Source organism: Amblyomma americanum, chromosome 2, assembly GCF_052857255.1.
Source record: "Amblyomma americanum isolate KBUSLIRL-KWMA chromosome 2, ASM5285725v1, whole genome shotgun sequence".
Classification (NCBI taxonomy): Eukaryota; Metazoa; Arthropoda; class Arachnida; order Ixodida; family Ixodidae; genus Amblyomma; species Amblyomma americanum.
This window is the reverse complement of record NC_135498.1, coordinates 3,842,587-3,863,104: the sequence shown is the minus strand read 5'-3', so window position 1 is coordinate 3,863,104 and position 20,518 is coordinate 3,842,587. Positions and strand designations below refer to the sequence as shown.

General features: G+C 48.2%; 1 protein-coding gene across 11 annotated transcripts in view; it reads right to left on the bottom strand.

Moving 5' to 3' along the window:
* Positions 1 to 302: 302 nt before the first annotated feature.
* The window catches only part of SERCA (ATPase sarcoplasmic/endoplasmic reticulum Ca2+ transporting SERCA), a 134,582-nt gene continuing 114,366 nt past the window's right edge, over positions 303 to 20,518 (bottom strand). For 6 of the 11 annotated variants that reach the window (XM_077652806.1, XM_077652807.1, XM_077652804.1 and 3 more), the window contains 6 exons: positions 18,023 to 18,358; positions 13,345 to 13,988; positions 9,067 to 9,184; positions 7,781 to 7,898; positions 3,677 to 3,748; positions 303 to 2,189 (listed from right to left, as the gene is read on the bottom strand). In XM_077652806.1, the coding sequence (XP_077508932.1) occupies positions 2,158 to 2,189; positions 3,677 to 3,748; positions 7,781 to 7,898; positions 9,067 to 9,184; positions 13,345 to 13,988; positions 18,023 to 18,358 (1,320 nt within the window). In that variant the 3' untranslated portion in view covers positions 303 to 2,157. The remainder of the gene's footprint in view (positions 2,190 to 3,676; positions 3,749 to 7,780; positions 7,899 to 9,066; positions 9,185 to 13,344; positions 13,989 to 18,022; positions 18,359 to 20,518) is intronic. The other 5 variants (XM_077652812.1, XM_077652814.1, XM_077652811.1 and 2 more) reach the window with 1 other exon arrangement.

The window sequence follows — 20,518 nt, the reverse complement described above, 5'->3', positions numbered from 1 at the left end:
AAAAAAACTCATTTTCTGCTCAAAATTATCCTGGCAGGACGGTGCAGCGAATTTCGCGGTTTTCCCAATAAATATTGTTCGTTTAATGAACGTCTGTTTCTCAGCTGGGTTGAAAGTTTGATAAGCAGCTGGGAACAAGCACTACGTATTTATTATGACATAATGTGTCGCAAATCGCGCCAGAAGAACTGGCTAGTTTACCCGTAATCAAAATCGACTGCGACTGTCTGGACGCGTGACCCTTGAAAGCAGACTTCTCCTGCCATAGACAGGGGGCGCAGTGAAGCACACCATAGAGCCGGTTCAGAGGAGTCTTGTTTCATTTTATTGTCTTTCTATTATGGTACACGGTTGACCTCCGTCCACACCGGTCTGTACAAAACGGTCTCTTTCCCATTCCGACTGAGGAGGAGGGGGCGGGGGGTGGTGGGGGGAAATGTGGGGTGGTGGTACGTGTGAAGAACGGGGTGACACACAGCGCTAACATATATCACAAGTGGTCGAGAGACGACAATAAGTCGGCGGGAACGAAGGATGACACAGCGCTTACAGCATCTTCTTTCCCCATCGGGAATTTTTTTATTATTGTTCTAGACAATCCGCTCACCAAGCGCCAAATGAGCGCGCATCCAGGCACCGCATAGTAGTCTGCGGTCCGCACCTCGACCGAGTCTTGGGCGCAAGCACAGCAGCGCGCGACATCTACCGCAGCCGGAGCGACACAAACTATAACCGTCGGCATACCGACGAAAGCTTTTGGTGTTGTCGCTATAGGCAGTGCAGCGGCCACAGGATGAGACTTACAGCAGCGCGTCCAAATTTGCTGCCACCATTTCAACGAGTCGCACGCTGGCGTGTTCGCACTCAACACCACACGATCCTCGCTCCATCTTAGCGTGCTGTTACTTTCTCGTTTTCCCGGCTCCCAGACTAGCCCGCCTGTCCGCAATTGCCTTCGCTTTAGCGATATATTTCTTCCGCCATGCACTCCAAGAGGAGAATAGAAGTTTTTTTTTGTTACGCGCAGAAGCTCATCGACACGAAAGAGTATGCGCCAGATCTATGTCATGTACACACGATCCAGCAGCGAGGAAAACACTTTATATTATGAAGACCACGGAAACAGGTCTCAACTATACAACCGAGGTGAGCGAAAGAAAAAAAAAACGAAAATTCAAACATCCCTACTGTGAGAACACACACACACACACAACGCGTGCAGTAGTAGAGCACGTACCGTATATTTCATTTTTTTCCCCTCGAAAAATGCCGTTCTCGGTTTTAAATTAACGCAAGTGGTGGGCACACGGTGGAAACGATAAAAATGAGAAGAGAAAGAAAACACAGGAACTGGGAATGAGATGGCATACACGTGATGGCTTCGCGTTCCGATGACCTCCGTTCTTCCCGGTGAAGCACCGGCGTAGGGCATTCGCGAGCCGACGCCCGGAGCTCCTGGCAGCGATGCGTGTCTACTCTTTACTTGATCGTCATCTTTGTTTGTTGGAATGACGGGTGCGGCGCCGCCCACACCACCGCGATCGGGTAGTTTCGTACCTCAGTCAGAGTTCCACTTTAGTATCATTATTACATTTATCTGAGAAGGAAGCGTGGCCACCGGAACACGGGCACGTGCGCGGCGTCGGCACTGACACATTAAAACTCGAAAGCCACACAAACGAAATTAAACGGCGTATGCGTGCGTACTTGGATGGATCACCGCCGTACGGCACACTCGTCGTACGTCTGCTACATGCGTATCTTTTCCAGTTTTTTTTTTCGCATACGTAAAACGCATCTGACACCGCAATGTCAGAATGGGAGAAAGCTCTGGGAGCGTTCAAACCAAAAAGAAAGATAGAAACCTCATCTTGGCACGCAAAAAAAAAAAAAACAGCACAGAACAGAGAGCGTTCGAAGAGAAGTTCTAAAAAAAGAAAAAAGAAAAAGGGGAGGGGGGCGAGGGAGAGGTGAATTTACCGCTAACAGAGAGAACATGCACTAAAAGTTTCTGAGGTCACACACAATTCACTAATGAAGAGTTGTTCACATTTTTTTTTTCTCCCGCTCGGCGGCGCCAGTCTTCTCGTAGTCACCCCGAAAGTTCGTGCAACGGGCGGTGCGCACATTTTCGTTTCGTTGGGTTTTTTCCCTCACTTAGTTCTTCTTCTTAAAGGACTCGGGGGCCACTGTAGGGCGGCGGGGAGAAGAAAAAAGCAAACAAAGAAACCAATGAAACAAAACAGGACAAACTGAAATACTAAAACTACGAGAAGTTTATACACACCAGCGTGCTTGAATCAAAGAAAGAGGAAACTAAAGTGGGCAAGAGCAGAATAGTAGTGCCAATTCGGTGCAAAATAACAAGGAAGGAAAACGACACTCGACAGCGTCTGTAACAAGAGAGCAATTACCCATTAGCGTCCACCCAGGCGCAGCCATAAGTTTCCGAGGCCTTAGAGGCAAGCGCATATGTAACCCATTTTTATTTTCACTACAATACACACCGTGCGTTCCCCGTAAGGTTTCGCGACATTGCGCCAACAGCGGTGCAAAAAAAAAAATAAAAAAAACCGGAAGCGCGCAAAGTATTAGAATCGAAACCGAAACTGCGGCACTGGCTACGGAACGCATTTACTACAGTGACAAGGATATGCTAGTTTTTGAATGCCTGGCCAGCCTGGCTGCAATTAGTTTCCGATAATTCGCTACCATTTCACAGCACGACTTCCTAACATACCTTGATCTCTCGTTGATACGATAAGACAATACGCCTTCTGTCAACGTCCGAACTCTGCTCGGAAGCGACAGCACAGCCAGGAAAGGCAGTTTTTGGCTCACTGCTTGCCTGTTCGTCCTTCGCTGCTCGCACTAGCTCCTCGGCCACGCAGCGGCACGCGCGTGCGTAAATCCTACCGCGAAGGCTTCCGCGCCGATGACCCGACAAGAGGAAGCCGAATCGCCGTTACGCCTCGTTGGCGACATCGCGGCCGTAATCCGGAGGGGAAAGCTTTCGTCGCCGCCGTTCCTACGACGCGCATGGCGTCACGGCACAGCACGTCAGCGCAACGCTGGTCTTTTTTGCTTTGACCCCACGCCGACATCTTACCTTTCGTTGACGCAATAACTTTCAAGACTATTTTGCCACCAACAGGCACTGTGCATACGCTTCCTAGGTGGGCCGAGGTCACCTTCCCTGTTCAGCCTTTCACCTTCAATACGTATGTAGCAAATACACAAGAGTGGACCACCAATGATGCTCAGCTTTTACTGGCATTAGTTATAGGTCAATTGGAAAGGTGCGAGAGAAATGGATAACATCCCTAGTAATTGCATCTTCGAGGTGGTTATTACCCCAAACAACAATGCGTCAGCACTGTTGGCATGACAAAACAAAGTGCAGAATGCTAAATCATCACTACTACAGCCACAGATTGTAGTTTGCATCTCAATGAGGGCATTATGACGGTGTTGTGTAGCTGGTCATGATGGGTGGCCCACTGAACCTACAAGTGCACATAGTTGCGAGGCAAGCGACTGGAATAAAAAGGAGGGAAGTGCATGGTCAATGATGCTGACCACAACCAGACAATGTGGGCAGTGAGGAAAGGGAAGCACAGTTGTGAGTAGAGTGCCAGAAGCCAACGTCAAAACCGGGGTCAACCCTGGGCAGTACCTTTGCCAGTCATGCATTTCATCCTTGGAGGGGACATCGAGGGACGCGTGCGGTATGCACTCTGATCCGATGCTGTTAGAACAAATGGGCAAAAAATAGTAATAAACCAAACCACCCACCCTCAATAGAAACTGCTGTCAGTATACTATCAAGGCATGCCTGGCTACTGGGTCTCCAGCAGCAACTTCTTGACCAACCTTGCCATGGACAGGGCACTGTCTCAGCCAACGAGCGCTTCTTAATACATCACGCATGGGCTTGCAAAGCAAGTCATGACCTGACAAGTGCCAGTATATAAGGGCTTAACACTTGACCTTTCCAATTTTCATGCATTGGCAGAGGAAATTCTACCATGCCTTTTAAAAGCACATGGCAGTTAATGCAATTGTCAATGGCTAAGGATAGAGCTGCTTGCAGACAGCTCTAGGTTTGTTTTCGTGGGTGCAGCCATTCTCTGCTGTTAATATATAAAAAAAAGCACTTCTACATGACATATTTCATCTGCTGAAACGTGTAATTTAGCATAGCTTGGTAGAGCACTGCATAAGCCTGACTCAAACCTCCGAGCCCAGCTTGAGACCACGGCAAAAAAGGCCTGACCCTGACTGGATTCAATGGTTTTAAGGCCAGGCCCTGGATTGACAAATTATCTCTGGTCTCGGCAGCAGCGCAAGTGGGCAACTGCTCCCTGCATGCGCGTATAATGCACACATTTAAAAAATTGGCCGACAAAGCTAAGTACAATAAAAGCATTCAAACCACAATAAAGAAATGGGCTTGCAAAGCACAAAAACAAAGAACTTAAAGCAGGTTAGCTCTTTGTTTCCTTGAGCAGATTGCTATTTAGGCTCCCTTATGCCTGAATATGACAAAGCCCAATGACTAAGCTCAAATGCCTCAATGACTCTTTCTAAGGTGGGTAACAGCATGCTTAAGTCCACCTTAATGCAAGCCCCGTAGCTTTTGACATCAGCATTTGGTCAAAAAGATGCTGCTGCAACATGCTATTTGAAAGGCATTCTTGAGTTGTTTCCCCATGCACAACAAATGACGTTAGTTGTTTTACCATTGCTTCGAAACTGCATTTTTTACTCTTGTGCAGGAACATAGACCAAAAATGCACCAACATCACGCAACAACACTGCAAAATGGGTGCAACCTACATACAAGGGGTGATTGAACAGACATGTGAAAACAAATACTGACACCCAAAGACCAAAAGAAGCAGTGCTTGAGGCCACTACAGCTCAAGAACACCGATGACAAGTTGGCCTGCACCGATAAGGTACTGCATTCCAATCACAAGGAGACAACTCAAAGTGAAAATAACCTTTTATAAGCTACGAAAGACTAAAGAATGAAATACAGGTGCTGCTATCACTGGTCAATTTCACTAGTAAATTCTTACGTGGACACCAATTTTCAGGAGAGAATCCTGGAGGGTACGCTAAACTGCCATTTACTTTAAAAACATTGACAACCAGTCCTTTCGGCAAGGATTCCACAAGTTCGAATCTACAGGTGGGAAGATTTTTCAATCTAATTTTCTCAGCAATAAACGAGTCCATTGTTTCCAGACAAATGTCAACATAGCAAAGAATCACCTTTTACCTCAGTGTCCCTTTAAGGTTGTCATTCTGAGCGTCAAATGCTGTGCTCTTTTCCAATTCTGCACTGATGGAAGGCAGCTTCTCAACCTCATTTCTGACAGCACAGCGCCCAGCACAGTGCGCCCATCAACAGGGTGTAAGCTTAGTCGAGAGTGTGTGTGCCAGCTACTTGGCTTCACTGTGGGTGGCTCAAATAGCCCCTTACACTGCTAGGCTCATCAATTCCTTTCTCCAAGAGGGCTAGATGTGAATTTTACTGCAGATCTGCACTAATTAGCACGAGCACATGGAGAAGCACAGCCTTTGCTGTACATCTGCTGCAATGCAAATTTCCACAGGACTAACAGACGAAGACATATTTAGCAGTCTTCTTGCAGTGTCTCATGTGGAGATGTAATGTGTACACAATTATGCATGCACATACACACACTGAAACAAGAAAAAAAGGAAAATAAAATGAAACAGACAAAAAGAAACCCCAAGCAAAGTGAGAAGGTGACAGTAGTCTAGAAGACATGCTGCAACATGCAGTCAAACAATAGCAACAATACCATTGACCCCCGACGACAACCAGCTAAGCTTGTAAGCACAGGCTGCACACTTTGCAAAAAAAAAAATGCACAAACGAGGCGACTGAGCACCTGCCTGCAGCGACCCTTGCACAGCTAAGCCAGCCAACCTGCACAACAACAACTGGCCCACACCTTTCACACACAGCCTGTGCGAGAAGAAACAAGAGAGACAACAACAACAAGGAGGTCAAAAAAAAGTTTTTCTTTTCTTCTCTTCTTCAATCCCGGCTTTATTGATGCCACTTGCGTGTCTCCTTCCCAGCCCCCCTCTGCTCAGTTTTTTGTTTCACTCGATGTGTCAAAAAAAAAAAAAAAGCACTCCACACAGTGTCTCTACAGGTCTGTACTGTAGCACTTCCACAAAAATCAAACATAAGGATTGAAGATAAAAAAAGAAGTACTGAACATATGTGACGATCACCCACAAAGAGTGACAGAACAAAACTCAATGAAATCCCAACAAGCAGACACTATGAAGCGAGGAAAACAAGAGACTGTGGAAATGGGAGACCGAACAAAACGTGACTGCTGCATCACACAACACGGCAGACACAATAAATGCTTCCTGTACACAAGCTGCTGGCTCTCTCTTCTCTCCATAACAGCAGCAGCAGCAGCGGCATCAGAAGCAGCAGCAATGAAACAACACAAAGCTGCCGATGCACAGTTGATGCAACTCTCCAAAAGCGTCAAGCTCAACAAAGAAAATGCACGTCACAGCATCATGAAAGCTCATTGGACAGAAGTGATGAGACCATATCACCTTGCAGGCCTAAACAACCTAAAAATCCTTCTGCTTCACAGATGAAGGCTGCACCACGCAACAACAGTCAAAGGAAACAGAATGAGGCGAATGGAGCGAACAGCCAGCTCTACTGTAGCTTTGTAGGAAAAGCAAGATGGCAAACACCGCCGACACTTGAAACGAGCAACCACCTGCCTTCAATCAGATGTATTTACAAGGCGAGCTGGACAAGGAACCATGCCTTGGCCCAGTCACGACATCAAGGCAATCCACCCATTCAAGCTAGAAATGAACCTCTGCGCTGCCTAGATAGCATTAAAACTGTGTTAAGGCTAGCTACTAGGACACCGAGAGACCGTGCCGGAAAGAGAGACCACACATAGCACAAGCACCTCCTCCTCTTCAAGAAGCTAGCTAGACTCCAGCTCACTCTCACACGAAATCTGCACAAAGTGTTATGGCTGAGACTGTCACGCAAACAGTGGGGAGCCCTTTGTGCCCAAGCGAGTTTCCAAGCGGCAGCTGGACCGAGCATCAATGCCAAGATCTGTCAAAGACACCAGTGCATGTCCATTATGAATGCCTCATGTCTGTGTGCAAGTTTCACTTGCGGCAACGCAAACACAGCTACACCACGACATCAGGTTTTGAACCTCAGCCTTAGAAAGAGCACACCTCCCTCTCGTGCGGGACCGCGCGCGTCTGGAGGCCACTAACTACAATAGTAACAACAATAACAACAACCAGGCAACCAGTGCCGAGCAGGAAAATGCACACAGGCAACCCGGGTTTTGCGAGGAACAAGAACGGCATCATTCAACTGCAGCTGCCGCTGGAAAAAGGGCTCGGCGCTAAAGTAGTGAGGAGAGGAGGAAAACCAGAGAGAGAGAGAGAGGTCAGTTGAGTGGTAGTCTGGCCTAGGAGGGGCACAGTCCCAGCCAGGTGCAGCAGCAGCATGTCTCTGAGGAAGCTTGGGAGGGGGAGGAAGAGAAGGGAGCGGCGGGGGATGAATAAAACCACAACACAATCCAGCTGGAGGTTTCTCGAAGGAAGGGCAGTTGCAGTTACAGAGAAAGAGGGCAGGCTCTTCCCTCTCAGACGGGGCAGCAGAGGACAATGGCCAGGAATCCCACCCAGGTGCCCATGAGGAGGGAGAGTTCAAAGTAATACTGTGTACCATCGATGAACTTGCGGGCGATGAACTTCATTGTCTCGTCGAGGATGATCACCGGAATGGACATCTTGAGGACAGCAAACCACTCGAGCAGGGACAGCGGGCACACCGAGAACACAGTCTGCAACAGTCGTGAAGGCACAGACACTTGTCAAATGACGACACTGTCCTCCCCATCTGAACCTTCCTTACCCGCCAGGTTTACCATGATGCCAGAAGAGAGAAGCAGGTTCTTGGACACCACAAATAATTTTTACATGTTTTGGACCTCACCACCAACAACAAATCTAAATTTAAACTCTTATTTCCTGAACAAAACACACCACCCATATACAGCACAGCCTGATTGCTAAAGCAGTGTGAGGTAATGTTTCAAGATCCTTCTCCTGCCAGCAGCTGCTACACAGTACTCGCAATTAGGCCACATTTACACAAACAGTGTGGAAACTAGAAGTGGGGCCAGCTCTGGGTACTTCAAAAAAAAAAAAAAAAAGAAACTCACAACAGTGCATTCAGATCCAGTCTCTGCACTACATTGGACATTTCAGTTGGAAGTCCCTGCTTCTTTTTTGGACCATAAGTTAGCTTTGCCAAAAGCTGCGTTTAACCCGATTCTTACCAAAAAAAGCTGCCTCACTGAAATTTAAGGCTCCATCATCATCAGCCTGACTACACCCATTGCAGGGCAAAGGCCTCTCCCGTTTAAGGAACATCTCACAATAAAGTTGTTTACAGGCTATGAACTTAGCCTTTGTGAACCTTGAGGATGAGCTCTAAGAGTAGCTGTTGGAAACAAACAATACAAATGTCGGCCTCATGGTGCATGGAGACTATTGTGTCGTGCACTAGCCCATTATCTTATATACACCGGTCTGACACAGGTGTGTATTTCATATGGCAGCTTCAATGCTGAAAGAATGTTCTCATAGTCACAGTGCAAAGACAAAGTCAAGTCTACCATGGATACAGAAATGAAACAGATCATGCATCAAGAAGTCGAAGAACAAAGAAAGAAAAAAAAAACATCTGGCAACCAACCCACTTCTATGACCTGTCTGGGAAATGAAGTATTTTATGTCCAGTGAAGGATGACTGTTCTTTACTTTCTATATTCTTCTCTTTAATTAAATAAAAATTTCAAGCAAGCTCTGGCACTACCCCAGAATTTATCCTCTCAACATCATTAACTCACTGATATAATCCAGCCAATTACCTTTGCAAATCGGCTTGAAAAGGCAGCGAGAGCCCCAAAAATGCCAGAATGAGGTCGCAATGCAGAGGAAACTCACGTTCAGGATGTCGCAGTAGAGCACAACAAAGTGGAGCGTCATGGAAAGGGTCATGGCTGCCACCAGCCAGAAGTTGGTCCAGGGAGGCATCACCAGGAGAGACTGGTTTTCGGACAAGCTGCACACGTGCACACACACAAAGAGAGGGTTATCACAAGGAGGAACAGTCTCAGTAAGCTTGCAAAGCTTGAAGCAAAAATGAAACAGGCCCACTTCATCTGCTTGAACAAGGCTCGTGGCGGTAGCTACAATGTAGCCAACACTGCTCCATGTAGTGTTACAATGGAGGTGTTCGAGTAAAGTAGCAGTTCCAGTGACCTCCAGCTGCCAGAGGACTAGTGCTTGTAGACTGGTCACTAGTGCTGATTGTGACAAGAAACTAAACCAAGCCATGCTCATGGTGACTGATGGCATTTGAAGTTATGATGGCTCCACTGCAGAGTTCAAGAAAAGAATATTCACCCACTGATGCCAAGTGCCAGTGAGAAACAAAAATGCAGAAGCTTCAAGTGCTGTGTGCCCTACTTAAATATTCTTGCCACACTTGTGACTGAGAAAAGTGGAAAAAGAAATCACTTTGCAGGATAGACAAAATTCTAGAATTTCAATCTGTTTGCAAAACTGACACAGTAAACGCTAGTTAATTCACTCTAGGGGACCAGAAAAAATGACTTAAAATATCGCTGAACTATCAAATGGCCCAAGTGCTAAAACCATTCATATCACCACAAATTTATCTGGTGAATACCTGGGCGATAGCTATCTGCTTTTAAGATGAGAACTGCGTGGGATCCATAATTTTGCACAGTTCCACCAAATCCTTTACTGTGCTCACACGATCAGGAATGTCCAAGCAGAGCTGCTTTCAAACAGTCAAGGCCTCCACGGTCTCCTTCCAGTACAGTTGAAACCCGCAATAACGAAATCGCGGGGGAAAGCAAAAAATTTCGCTTCCGCGGGAATTTCGTTGATGCGAGAATGAGACAGAAAAGACAAGAAAATGAAAAAAAAAATTTATTGCCAAAAGTCGGTAAGCTTGCTTTGGCGAACCTTGCCCTGCAGCAATTTGAAAGCTCTGCCTTTGCACTGCAAAAAGTGGTCCATAGCAACGTCGTCGTCGTGCTCACCCAAAAACGAACGCAGGGTGTCTAAGGCGTCTAACACGTCCTGTGGGTTCGTTTTCTTTCGATGATTTGGCATCTGATCGTCGGTATCATCAGTTTCACGCACGGTACTTATGATAGCTTCATCGGTCATCTCCTCGAGTACGACGTCTTCATCCGCGCGAACGAATTCATCGACGCTGAGGCCACCCGGGACTTCGTTTGCCACGGCACAAAGTTCACCCCATGCGTTGGACAGCGATGGCGGCACTGCGCCGTCAGCACCGTCGTCGAGTGCGCCGTCAGCACCATTGTCTAGTGCGCCGTCAGCACCATTGTCTAGTGCGCCGTCAGCATCGTCGTCGAGTGCGCCTTCAGGCAAATCTTCTGACGCCGCTGGATCAGCGCACGATGCCTGCTTTGCGACAATCAAGCCGGCATGCTTGAAGCAGCTGCTAATCACGACAGGACGTGTCGCAACCCATGCGGCGGCCATCATCTCAAGCGCCATGAACATGTCCACATCGGTGGGACGCTTGAGCTTGAGGTTCAGGAGCAGACGCTGGATCAGCCTCTCCTTGTAGGCGCACTTCACGCTACGAATGACGCCCTGATCCAGCGGCTGCAGCACGGAAGTGCAGTTTGGGGGGAAAAAAATTACCCGCACATTTGTAAGCTCCGCCTCAACGTGATGAGCGCTACAATTGTCAAGAAAAAGGCAGACCGACCTGCCGGCCTTCCGCATGTTGGCATCGAAGGCCTCGAGCCAGCCGCCAAATATAGCCCTGGTCATCCATGACTTGAGGTTTGCGGTGTATTGGACAGGCAGCTCACGATTTCCCTTGAAGCAGCGAGGCTTTTTGCTTCTGCCGATTACAAGCAGCGGCCGTTTGTCTGTGCCGTCCATGTTTGCGCACAGCAAAATTGTAACACGCCGCTTGCTGTGCTTTCCCCCGTGGCAGTTCTGTCCTTTGAAGTCCAGGGTCTTCGATGGGAGCATCTCGTAGAACAAAGCCGTCTCATCCGCGTTATAGATGTCCGACGGCTTGTACTGTTCCAATACTTCTTGGTTGGTCAGCAGCCACGACGACGTTGTTGCTGGGTCGACGGCTGCTGCCTCCCCAGAGATGACTTTAGCGACTATGTCGTGGCGGGCTTTGAAACGGCTCAACCAGCCAGGGCTCGCCTTGAAGTTATCGTGCCCGAGCATGCACGCGAAATCCAGTGCCTTTTGTTGAAGTATTCTGCCAGACAGGGGCACTTTATTTGCCCGCTGTTCGCAAAACCATGCAAACACTGCCTTGTCAACATCTGGGAACGCCGCAGCCGTCACCGTTTTATTGCTTCCACTTGCACCATTTCCGAGCGCGCTGACAATGGAGGCCTTGTTCTTTAAAATTGTCGATAGTGAGCTGCATGCAATGCCAAATTCGTCGGCGATCTCCATTTTTTTCCTGCCCTTTTCAACCTGGGCAATAATTGCAGCCTTATCTTTTAAAGTCAAAAATTTCCACTTCTTGGCTGGAGGCGGCATCTTAGCAGACGGTTAGGCTAAGCAGACGGTCCGATCGCCAAACAGTTGACGTGCGCTACACAGTGCACATCCAAAGCGCCGAGAGCTATGTTTATCGACTGGGAGAAATCGGCGGATGTTCTCACAATTCAAAGATAAACAATGCGAAGCGGGTTTGCGCGTACTATATATATCCCACGAAGCACACACCACTGTCGACAACGTGCGGCGGTACACAAAGCTCAAAATGTCGTCAGGCCCTACAAGTCGCACGTCGGAAGTCAGAGTAGATGTGGATTTGGCTAGCAAGCAATTACCGAGTCAGTCGGCATGTGACGCGGGCGCTCCGCTCCGCTAGGGTGGCTATCTCCGCGTTTGCTTATGACGTGATGGCACACATTATAAATAATATATCTGGTCACCTTCGCTTCGTCAGATTTTTTTTAGTATCTTCGTAATTTAAATACTTGATATACATATAAGTGCATTTTTGGTCAAAATATACTGCGCAGTACATAATTTACCTGTAGTGATGGGCAAACCATCATCATCATCATCGCTGTCGCTTGTTGCGAGGTGCAACTGCTCCACTATGGTTCCTCCACTGTAGCTTTTTTTCAAGTAAACAATGGGGCTGCCATAGCAATGCGCTGTGGCGGTAGTTTACCGAATTTTAGGGCACAAGGAAAGCATTTAACCAATTTTTGGACAAAGTTAGCGTTAAGTAAGTACATAATATGCGGACTGCCGTTTCAGATAATTTCGTTAATGAGGGATTGCTGTTCAAAAAAGTTTCGCTGCCGCGAGATACGAAATGCATTGACTCCTATGGGCGTTCGCCGGGGATTCGAAAATATTTCGTTGCGGCGAGAATTTCGTTGCCTCGGGATTTCATTATCGCGGGTTTCGACTGTACAACACGGTTGCGGTAAGTCCCCTCACAAGCGGCATCATCATATGTAAGCAGGCTCCACCATTCAAACTGCAAACAGCACGTGGTGAGCGCAAAGTTTCAGTGGACTGAAAGAACGTTAACAACCACGTGGACAGAAGTGAGGAAAATGCGTCAGTGCTGGAATGGTGAGATGCCTTTTAAAATCGAAAAGAAGTGACCAGCAACATGTCAATTGGCATTCGAAATGACGCATAGCTGCACTCTGCAAAATGGCCAATGCATGGCTGATAGCCAGGTGGCTGGCCTATTGTTCCATGTGGCAGCCTGCAATCATTATCATGCTGACCAACGTGTGCACAGGAGACGGCCACGGGCAAGTTGCTCCGCCGGTCATACATCAACGTGGGTCTCTGTTGAGAGCCAGTCTGCATTAACCAATGTGAGCCTCCCTGTGTCTGAATTGACGAGCGCATGTCACCATAGATTCCTATAGGCATCAGCTGGACCATGTCAGCAGTCTGAATTATCTGGATCTCCGAAATAATGAGCGTTGAATTAATGAGGTTTTAGTGTAATGGCAAGATGACACTTGCCGATAAATGTTGAATGAATTGAATCGGTCTGAAAAGTCCACTGGTGGCTACGTATGCCAAAGTTATTGGCCTTTTAAGCAGCTTTTTCAGCCCCCTGGTAAAACGGGGTTGCAGCTGAAATTACCAAAAGGCTAGCCAAAGTGCAATGGATGAAGTCCAGGAACATTTATTTACCTGTTGAGGGCGTTGAGCATCTCGATAGTGACGAGCACAGACAAGGCCATGGTCATCGGGTGTGGGTCGTGAAAGACCGCACAGTCGACACCGCGGAAGTTCTCCTTGTCCGTCAGGCAGGACAGGTGGTGGGTCAGCTGGTAGTAGTTGAGGTGGGGCCCCGTGGGGCTCACCATGTACCACCAAGCTGCTGCGCCCACCGTCGCAGCGCCCACGTAGCCCCCAATGGCCATGTACCGGAAGAACAGCCAGCCTGAGATGAGGGACTCATCTGCCTTGCGGGGTGGCCGCTCCATGATGTCCAGGTCGGGTGGGTTGAAGCCCAGTGCAGTGGCTGGCAGGCCATCAGTCACCAGGTTCACCCAGAGCAGCTGGACGGGGATCAGGGCCTCGGGCAGGCCCAGCGCCGCCGTCAGGAAGATGCTCACCACCTCGCCAATGTTGGATGAGATGAGGTAGCGGATGAACTGCTTCATGTTGTTGTAGATGGCACGCCCTTCCTCTACAGCCGACACGATGGACGAGAAGTTGTCGTCAGCCAACACCATCTCTGAGGCGGACTTGGCCACTGCTGTGCCAGAGCCCATAGCGATGCCAATTTCAGCCTTCTTCAGGGCAGGTGCATCATTCACGCCGTCACCAGTCTGTGCAATGAAGGAAAACGGGAAAGAGTTGAGAGAACAAACCAAAATTTCATGAGCTCCATGCTAACGCCATCCTGTACTAGCAGATAACAACCATGACAATTTTGCATGCTAATGCATTTTATACTGTCATGAAGGCAGAGTGAAGAGCCTTGGTTCAGTGTTCAACATGCTAGTATTAGTTTTAAGGCTGCCAGGTTCAATCACATCTCAACACTCGGCTAGGCTGCTACTAGAGGAAGTAATTGGGATTGGGCTAGAGGAAGCTTGCTAAAAAGGACTAATACCCCTGTCACATGGGTACCGCGAAGGCCTTTGAGAATTGGGTCCTTATATCCAAAGGCTTAAGGAGTGGAGCTACACGGCCCAAATGTTGCGCCTTTGCCGATAAGGGCCTTGGAGGCGAAGGCGCCCGTCCAAGACCTTTGGAGCCCAAAGGCGTGGCCTTCGAGAACCTACGATCGCAGTGCCATCCAACGTCAAAAAGTAAAAGCAATGAAAAAAAGTAGATGAAGCCAGCAATGCTTGAAAACATCTTTTAAAAATACGAAAGGCATGTCTGGCTTTGCTTTTTGTACGGTGTTTATATTTTATGCCCAGATTTTAAGACAGTAAAGTGTTGCAGCAACACCGAGTGCCCCTGGTGGCCAAGGCAATACACAAAACCTGCTGCTGCTGATGATAGCAGCTGTTGAAGTTCTTTCAAGCAAGCAATTAGAATGAAAAAAATTGTCTGAGTTCAACAAATGAACAGAATTCCCCACTTTAATATTAAATAAAACAGTCACTTCGGCCAGCTCGAGCACAGCAGCGGGTGCTAGGCCTCAACGACTCTTTCACCTTTGGGCTGCACCATGTAGCAGCGTTGCTGCTCCTTTATTAAGGGGGGACACGGCTCTTTGAGACGAAAAAAATTGCGAAAAAATCGATTTTTTGAAACTTACTTTTTCGAAATCTACAGCTAATAATCCCTAAACTCACCAGGTTTCCAGTCCCGTGGTTCAGTATTTTGAGCGCACGATCAATTTATAACCTCCCTGTGAGCTGAATTCTACGCAAAAACAACGCTTTTTTGTCGCGGCGTGTAGCTCTCTTTCCACGCGCGCGATCGCAGCCATCTTGGTCTCGTTGAAAAGACGGCTTTTTTCTTCAATTTTCCGCCACAAACGGCTCCGACCATTCGCTGGTGACGTCGAAATCCGCGCACAAAGTCCCAACGCGCGTTCCTATTCGCCGAGCTAGTGCACGTTACCAAAAAGCGCGCTGTGATTGGCTGCGTGAGGCTCCCGTTGGCTGCTCTACCCCGCAGGCAACACGACGACACGACTCTTTGTTCTTTGTGACAAGTGTGCAACGATGTCCGATCCAACGGGAAAGTTCGCCACAAGGCACAAGTTCGGCAGAAGAAAGAAGCGATCTCATTATAACTTCCAGAAGCGTGCCATTCCTTTGGAGGGCATCGAGAACAGTCCGCCGCCACCGGCAAGCGATGCCGAAACCGCGGACAGTGCTGAAGTAGGCATAGCCAGCTCGTCGACGCGTTCAAGTGTTGCGGACAGCGGCTGCATTTGGCGTGACATTGCAATGTTGCAGCGTGCAGATTTGGTGCAGAGAGAGTTTGAAACACAAGAAAAACTTCAAGTTCTTGCTTCAACGCCCGCAACGACGCGAAAGCTAGATTTTCTCACTCGCGCCGACGACGATGCGGTCGCGCCAGTTGACATAGAGCCGGGCTTCGTTATCGTCAACTTGAACTCCGTGAACACGATGATGTCATGCGTAAAGTGCAAAGTGTGCGGCGGTAGCTACGTCACTGTAGGCAAAGGCGAACGAGAATATGGCCTCGTCATAAAGATTGTTATCAGGTGTGCTTGCTGCAATGATGTTGCGTCGGCGTGGAGTTCGCCCCGCGTGAACGGCAATCAGAAGGCCAGCCCTTTTGTTGTGAACATTCTTGCTGTGCGCGCGAGCGATGCAAGCCACTGGGAATCTGCAAACGGCGCTAAACGACGTTTTTGCCGCAATGAAAATTTCACACCGCGGCCTTCACACTAAAACATGGCAGAGGTATGTGAAGACGAAGTTGGTGCCCGCGGCGGCTCTTGCAGCCGAGAAGCAGACGACGCAGTGCGCGCAATCAGTTCGGGAGCTGTACGACGACTTGAAGCTGGGAATCCCGGAAATATTGCCGTGTCATACGATGGTTCCTAGATGACGCGCGGCCACTCGTCGCACATTGGCGTCGGCACGGTTGTCAAGCTCTTCACGGGGCTAGTTCTCGATTTTGTAGGGGCAGTACTCAGAACAGCAATGAGTCCCTTCACTCCTTGATAAGGGCATTGGCTCCGAAGGAAAAGCATGCCTCCCTGTTCACTGTACAAGCTGCAGTGGCTGAGGCTGTGATGAAATTCAATGCTGGCTTTGAGAGGACATCTGCAGCAATACTGAAAGAGCTGCACCTCAACCCTGGAGCACTGAGCACGAAGAGCATGGCGGAGAAAGACCACCGCCGAGCAGTGGCATCTGCAAAGAAGCGCAAAACCACTTTGGACATGCAGCATGCTTTCAAAAAGCGTCATTTGGGTGGCTGTAGTCAGACTGACTACATTCAACTGGTGGCTTTTAGCTACATAGGATGCAATATATGGCACTATTTTTTCTGCATTTTTGATTAAAAGTGGGTTTATTTCTTTTTTCTCATTTTCTCAGAACACACATTTTTGACTTCTTGCTCATTTGCGGAAGCGATATGCCTTCAAGGCAGGTAGAACCATAATTTTTGTTGTGGAATGTAGCTAAGAGTGCAGAGCACACAATGTTAGGAGCAGATTTTAAAATTTGGGTTTTAAAATTTAGGAGTACTGCTCTATATCAGACAATAGGGTACCCACGTTTTGAACAGTGAACTTTGGATTGCTCTAGCATCGCGAATATTTGTTACATCAAAAAAGTACTCCTAACATTGTATTCCCTATGCTTTCTAGTACCTAGCCATATGTTATTATCAATTTCTGTAGTGCGGTTATATTTTCATTGTTTCTGCAAATTATGAACCATTAATTTCATATATCTTCGTAAGTAACTGACGTACCGAAAAGCAAAGTAGATATTTGAAATCAGTGCAAGAAACTGAATAAGACTGGCAAATTTAATCAAATTTGGCCAGAAAATAGAAAAGATAGCTTTAAGAGCCATGTCCTCCCTTAATTAAGTTTTTGATCCTTTGGTGAAAAAAGGTGCCTTTGCTGGAAAGGCCTTTGAGGAATGTCATGTGACAGGGGCATAAACCTATCTGCTAACAGTGCCCACAGTTCAAGATGTACACTCTGAAGAGGTGTGTGAATACAAGAGTGAAATTATAACTGAACAAAAAACCATCCATACAGTTCATTGGCATGGCTTCCTAGAAATGTGCCCAAGATTCACACACTTCCAAGGTTCAAAACACAGAGTCCTCAAAAACTGCACTAAGTGCAGTCTCTCCTTTCCTTCACCTGAAAAGGTTTGCCATGGGCACGGCACTGTCAATGGTGACATACCTAAATGCTAGGTCTGCCTACATACTACCAAGGACAGAAGGTGCTCCTACAAAAACTGCTAAAGACACAAGAATGGCCTATAGAGTGGCGTCTTTGAAAACATCATGAATAGATCATCATCACCGGCTCTAGGCCTAAAAAGAAAAAAAAAAATCTTGAGCACCATGGCCACAAAGCACTTCTTTTTTCGCGTTTCTCATTACTGCCAGGGGGAGAAAGGCTTCTATGATAGGCACAGTGCAGGATGGTACTGACAAATTGACTAAATTTTACCAACACCTGGTATAATTCAATTAGAATTCATTGCTGAATTTTCAGTTTGTGCACCTCCTATTTAGTTTCTGGATGTGCAAGCCAACAGGAGCATTGCAATGACCTGACTAATGAGAAAATGTTAACAAAGCCTCTGCATGTACACAGACAATGCATGTACACAGACAATGCCTCAAGCAGTGAAATGGCCAATGTGGGGGAACCTCGCAACAGTGCCCCTACCATGGCAGAGATTTCACCATCCGCCTGGAGGAACTCCACGATCTTGCTTTTGTGGGCCGGCTCCACTCGTGAGAAGAGCCGCGCTCTCTGGACGGCCCGCCTCTGCTCCTCCAAGGGCAGGTCATCAAACTCGCGGCCAGAGTAGGACATGCCGGTGGGGTCCTCATCCTCTTCGAAGATGCCGATGCGCCGGCAGATGGCCTCGGCAGTGCCTTTGTTGTCGCCCGTGATGACGATGACCCGGATGCCAGCCGCACGGCAGCGCATGATGGAGTCAAACACTTCCTTCCGGGGCGGGTCCAGCATGCCCACCACACCAACAAATGTCAGGCCCACCTGGTGGAAAGAGGGTGAGACAGTGGAGTGAGCCAACTGCTACAGACACTACACAGTCAGGCTGCAATGCACGACCTTTGAGCCTGCATAAATGAACAGCTCAATGCACGTTCCTTTATTCCATTACACAGTCCGAATGAGGACTTCAGCCTAGGCTAGTCGGTGCCTTTGTTCATTTCATGCTGTGGTTTCCATCGGTTAGGCATGGTCTGAGCTGTCACATTACAGATGAGCGCTGACTGCACAGAGTCAGATACAAGAGATAATGAGATCATAGCAGACACTAAAGGGAAGATAACGTTGAAAAGGGGGACGGGGGGCATATGATTATGTGGCGGGGCTGGGGAAGACATTGGCAAATATACAATAACTTCAGAATAGCAGTCTGCTTGGCGAGTTGATGCATGTTCTAAATTTAAGGGTATATCTTCTTTCTTGTGTGATCCATCTCAGCCCCCCTTAAATCGAGAATAGAATAATTTGCTCGGCAAGCCTACAGACTGACAAGTGACAAGTTCTAGCCATTTAATGTGTTCAGAAAAAAAAAATGCAATACAGTTAAACCTGGATACAGTGGAACTGAAAAAACCCCATCTTTCATTACATGCAGTTTTCGTGTGAAAATTCAAGCAAATCTGCAGAAAGGAAACCAAAATAACATAACAAATACCGTATTTGCTCGCATATAATCCGCACCAAAATTTGAAAAAAAAAAAAAAACGAGTTTAAAAAGTGGGGGTGCAGGTTATCTGCAAATTTTCTCTTGAGGGGGGTGGGGGGTCGGCTTCACAGCAATGCGCAGCAGGCTCCCCTGTGTGGTTCGCCATCATCGTCACCGACGCTTGTCAAGCCGATGAGGGACCAACGAAAGGCATAGCCAAATCCACATTCATAGTCTGTTTATTCTTCTCCACGCCATCAGCCACACTGTCTTCAGCCAGTGTAGTTGAGCCTAGTGCTTTGCTGGCATGCCGGTCGATGCTCGTACTGGATTCCTTCTGAGGCCACTGCACTGATGCAGTGAAGGCTCGCCTCGCTGAGACCGGCACCGACATCGTTATACAGTCGAGCCCACATATAACGGCCCCACTTATGATGAACTTTCGCTTATAACGAACGAGACCTGCGTGACCGTCAAAATATACATTGTTTAAATGGCATAAAACCACTCGTATAACGAACGTCATTAAGCCTTGCTGATCGGTTACAGCAAACGGACGGTGTAAACCGGGCGGCGTGTTGCGAGATAACCCGCCTCCGACCCCTTTGTGCGCCCGGCACGCGGTTTGCTTTCCCGAGCCTCACCGCAGGCGAACTGCCCGCCCTGTTTCACATCGCTCTCGAGCGAACTACCCTTCCCCGCCGACACGCCTTCCAAGATCGCCCTCCCGCCCCTCCTCGCAACTCAGTTTCGCTCTCCTCACTCTTGCAAATCCGCGCGTGGCCTCTGCCAGTGACGATTGCGGAGGCAATGCCTCGTGAAGCAGGTCTTCCGTGGGAGCCAAGAGGTGGCTGCACTGACGCTCATGGAAGCCCCTCATTGGTCTCTCCGCTGGCGCTGTGCGTTTGCATCTTGATTGATTGATTGATTGGCGCCTGTGCACGTTGCACGTCTACCCCATCACGCAATTTTGTCACTCTTGTTGCGGTGCGGAAGTTTCGTTGGCTTTGTTCAAATCTCGGGCCTTGGCTGTAATTCGGGATGACAGACGGGAACACCGTGCCCATTTCCATTGTATTCAGAGGTAGAGATGATGAAAGCGGCCCGGGCGGAGGTGACGGCCACTGGCGAGCGGAACTGCTTCCGCAAGGCAGGCTTCGTCGACGACTCCGACATGCGGGGTCATGACATTGGTTTGAATGATTTTATTTCTGTCGTTGACGATGCCGACACCGTGGAACTGTGCACGGACGAGGGCATCGTTTCTGAAGTGCAGGACGAGAGTGATGCGGAGCAATCAGATGAGGATGAAACTTCGGAGCCAGCACCCATAAGCGCGCCTGTAGCAATGAGCTACATAGAGAGCCTCTGACAACTTGTCTATGCCAAGGGTCTCGGCGATAGCACACTTCTGCTTTAAATAAACTGGAAACCTCCCTCATCGGATCTGCGCTGCAGAAACAGACGTCCATCACAGGCTTTTTCGCGAAGAAAAAATT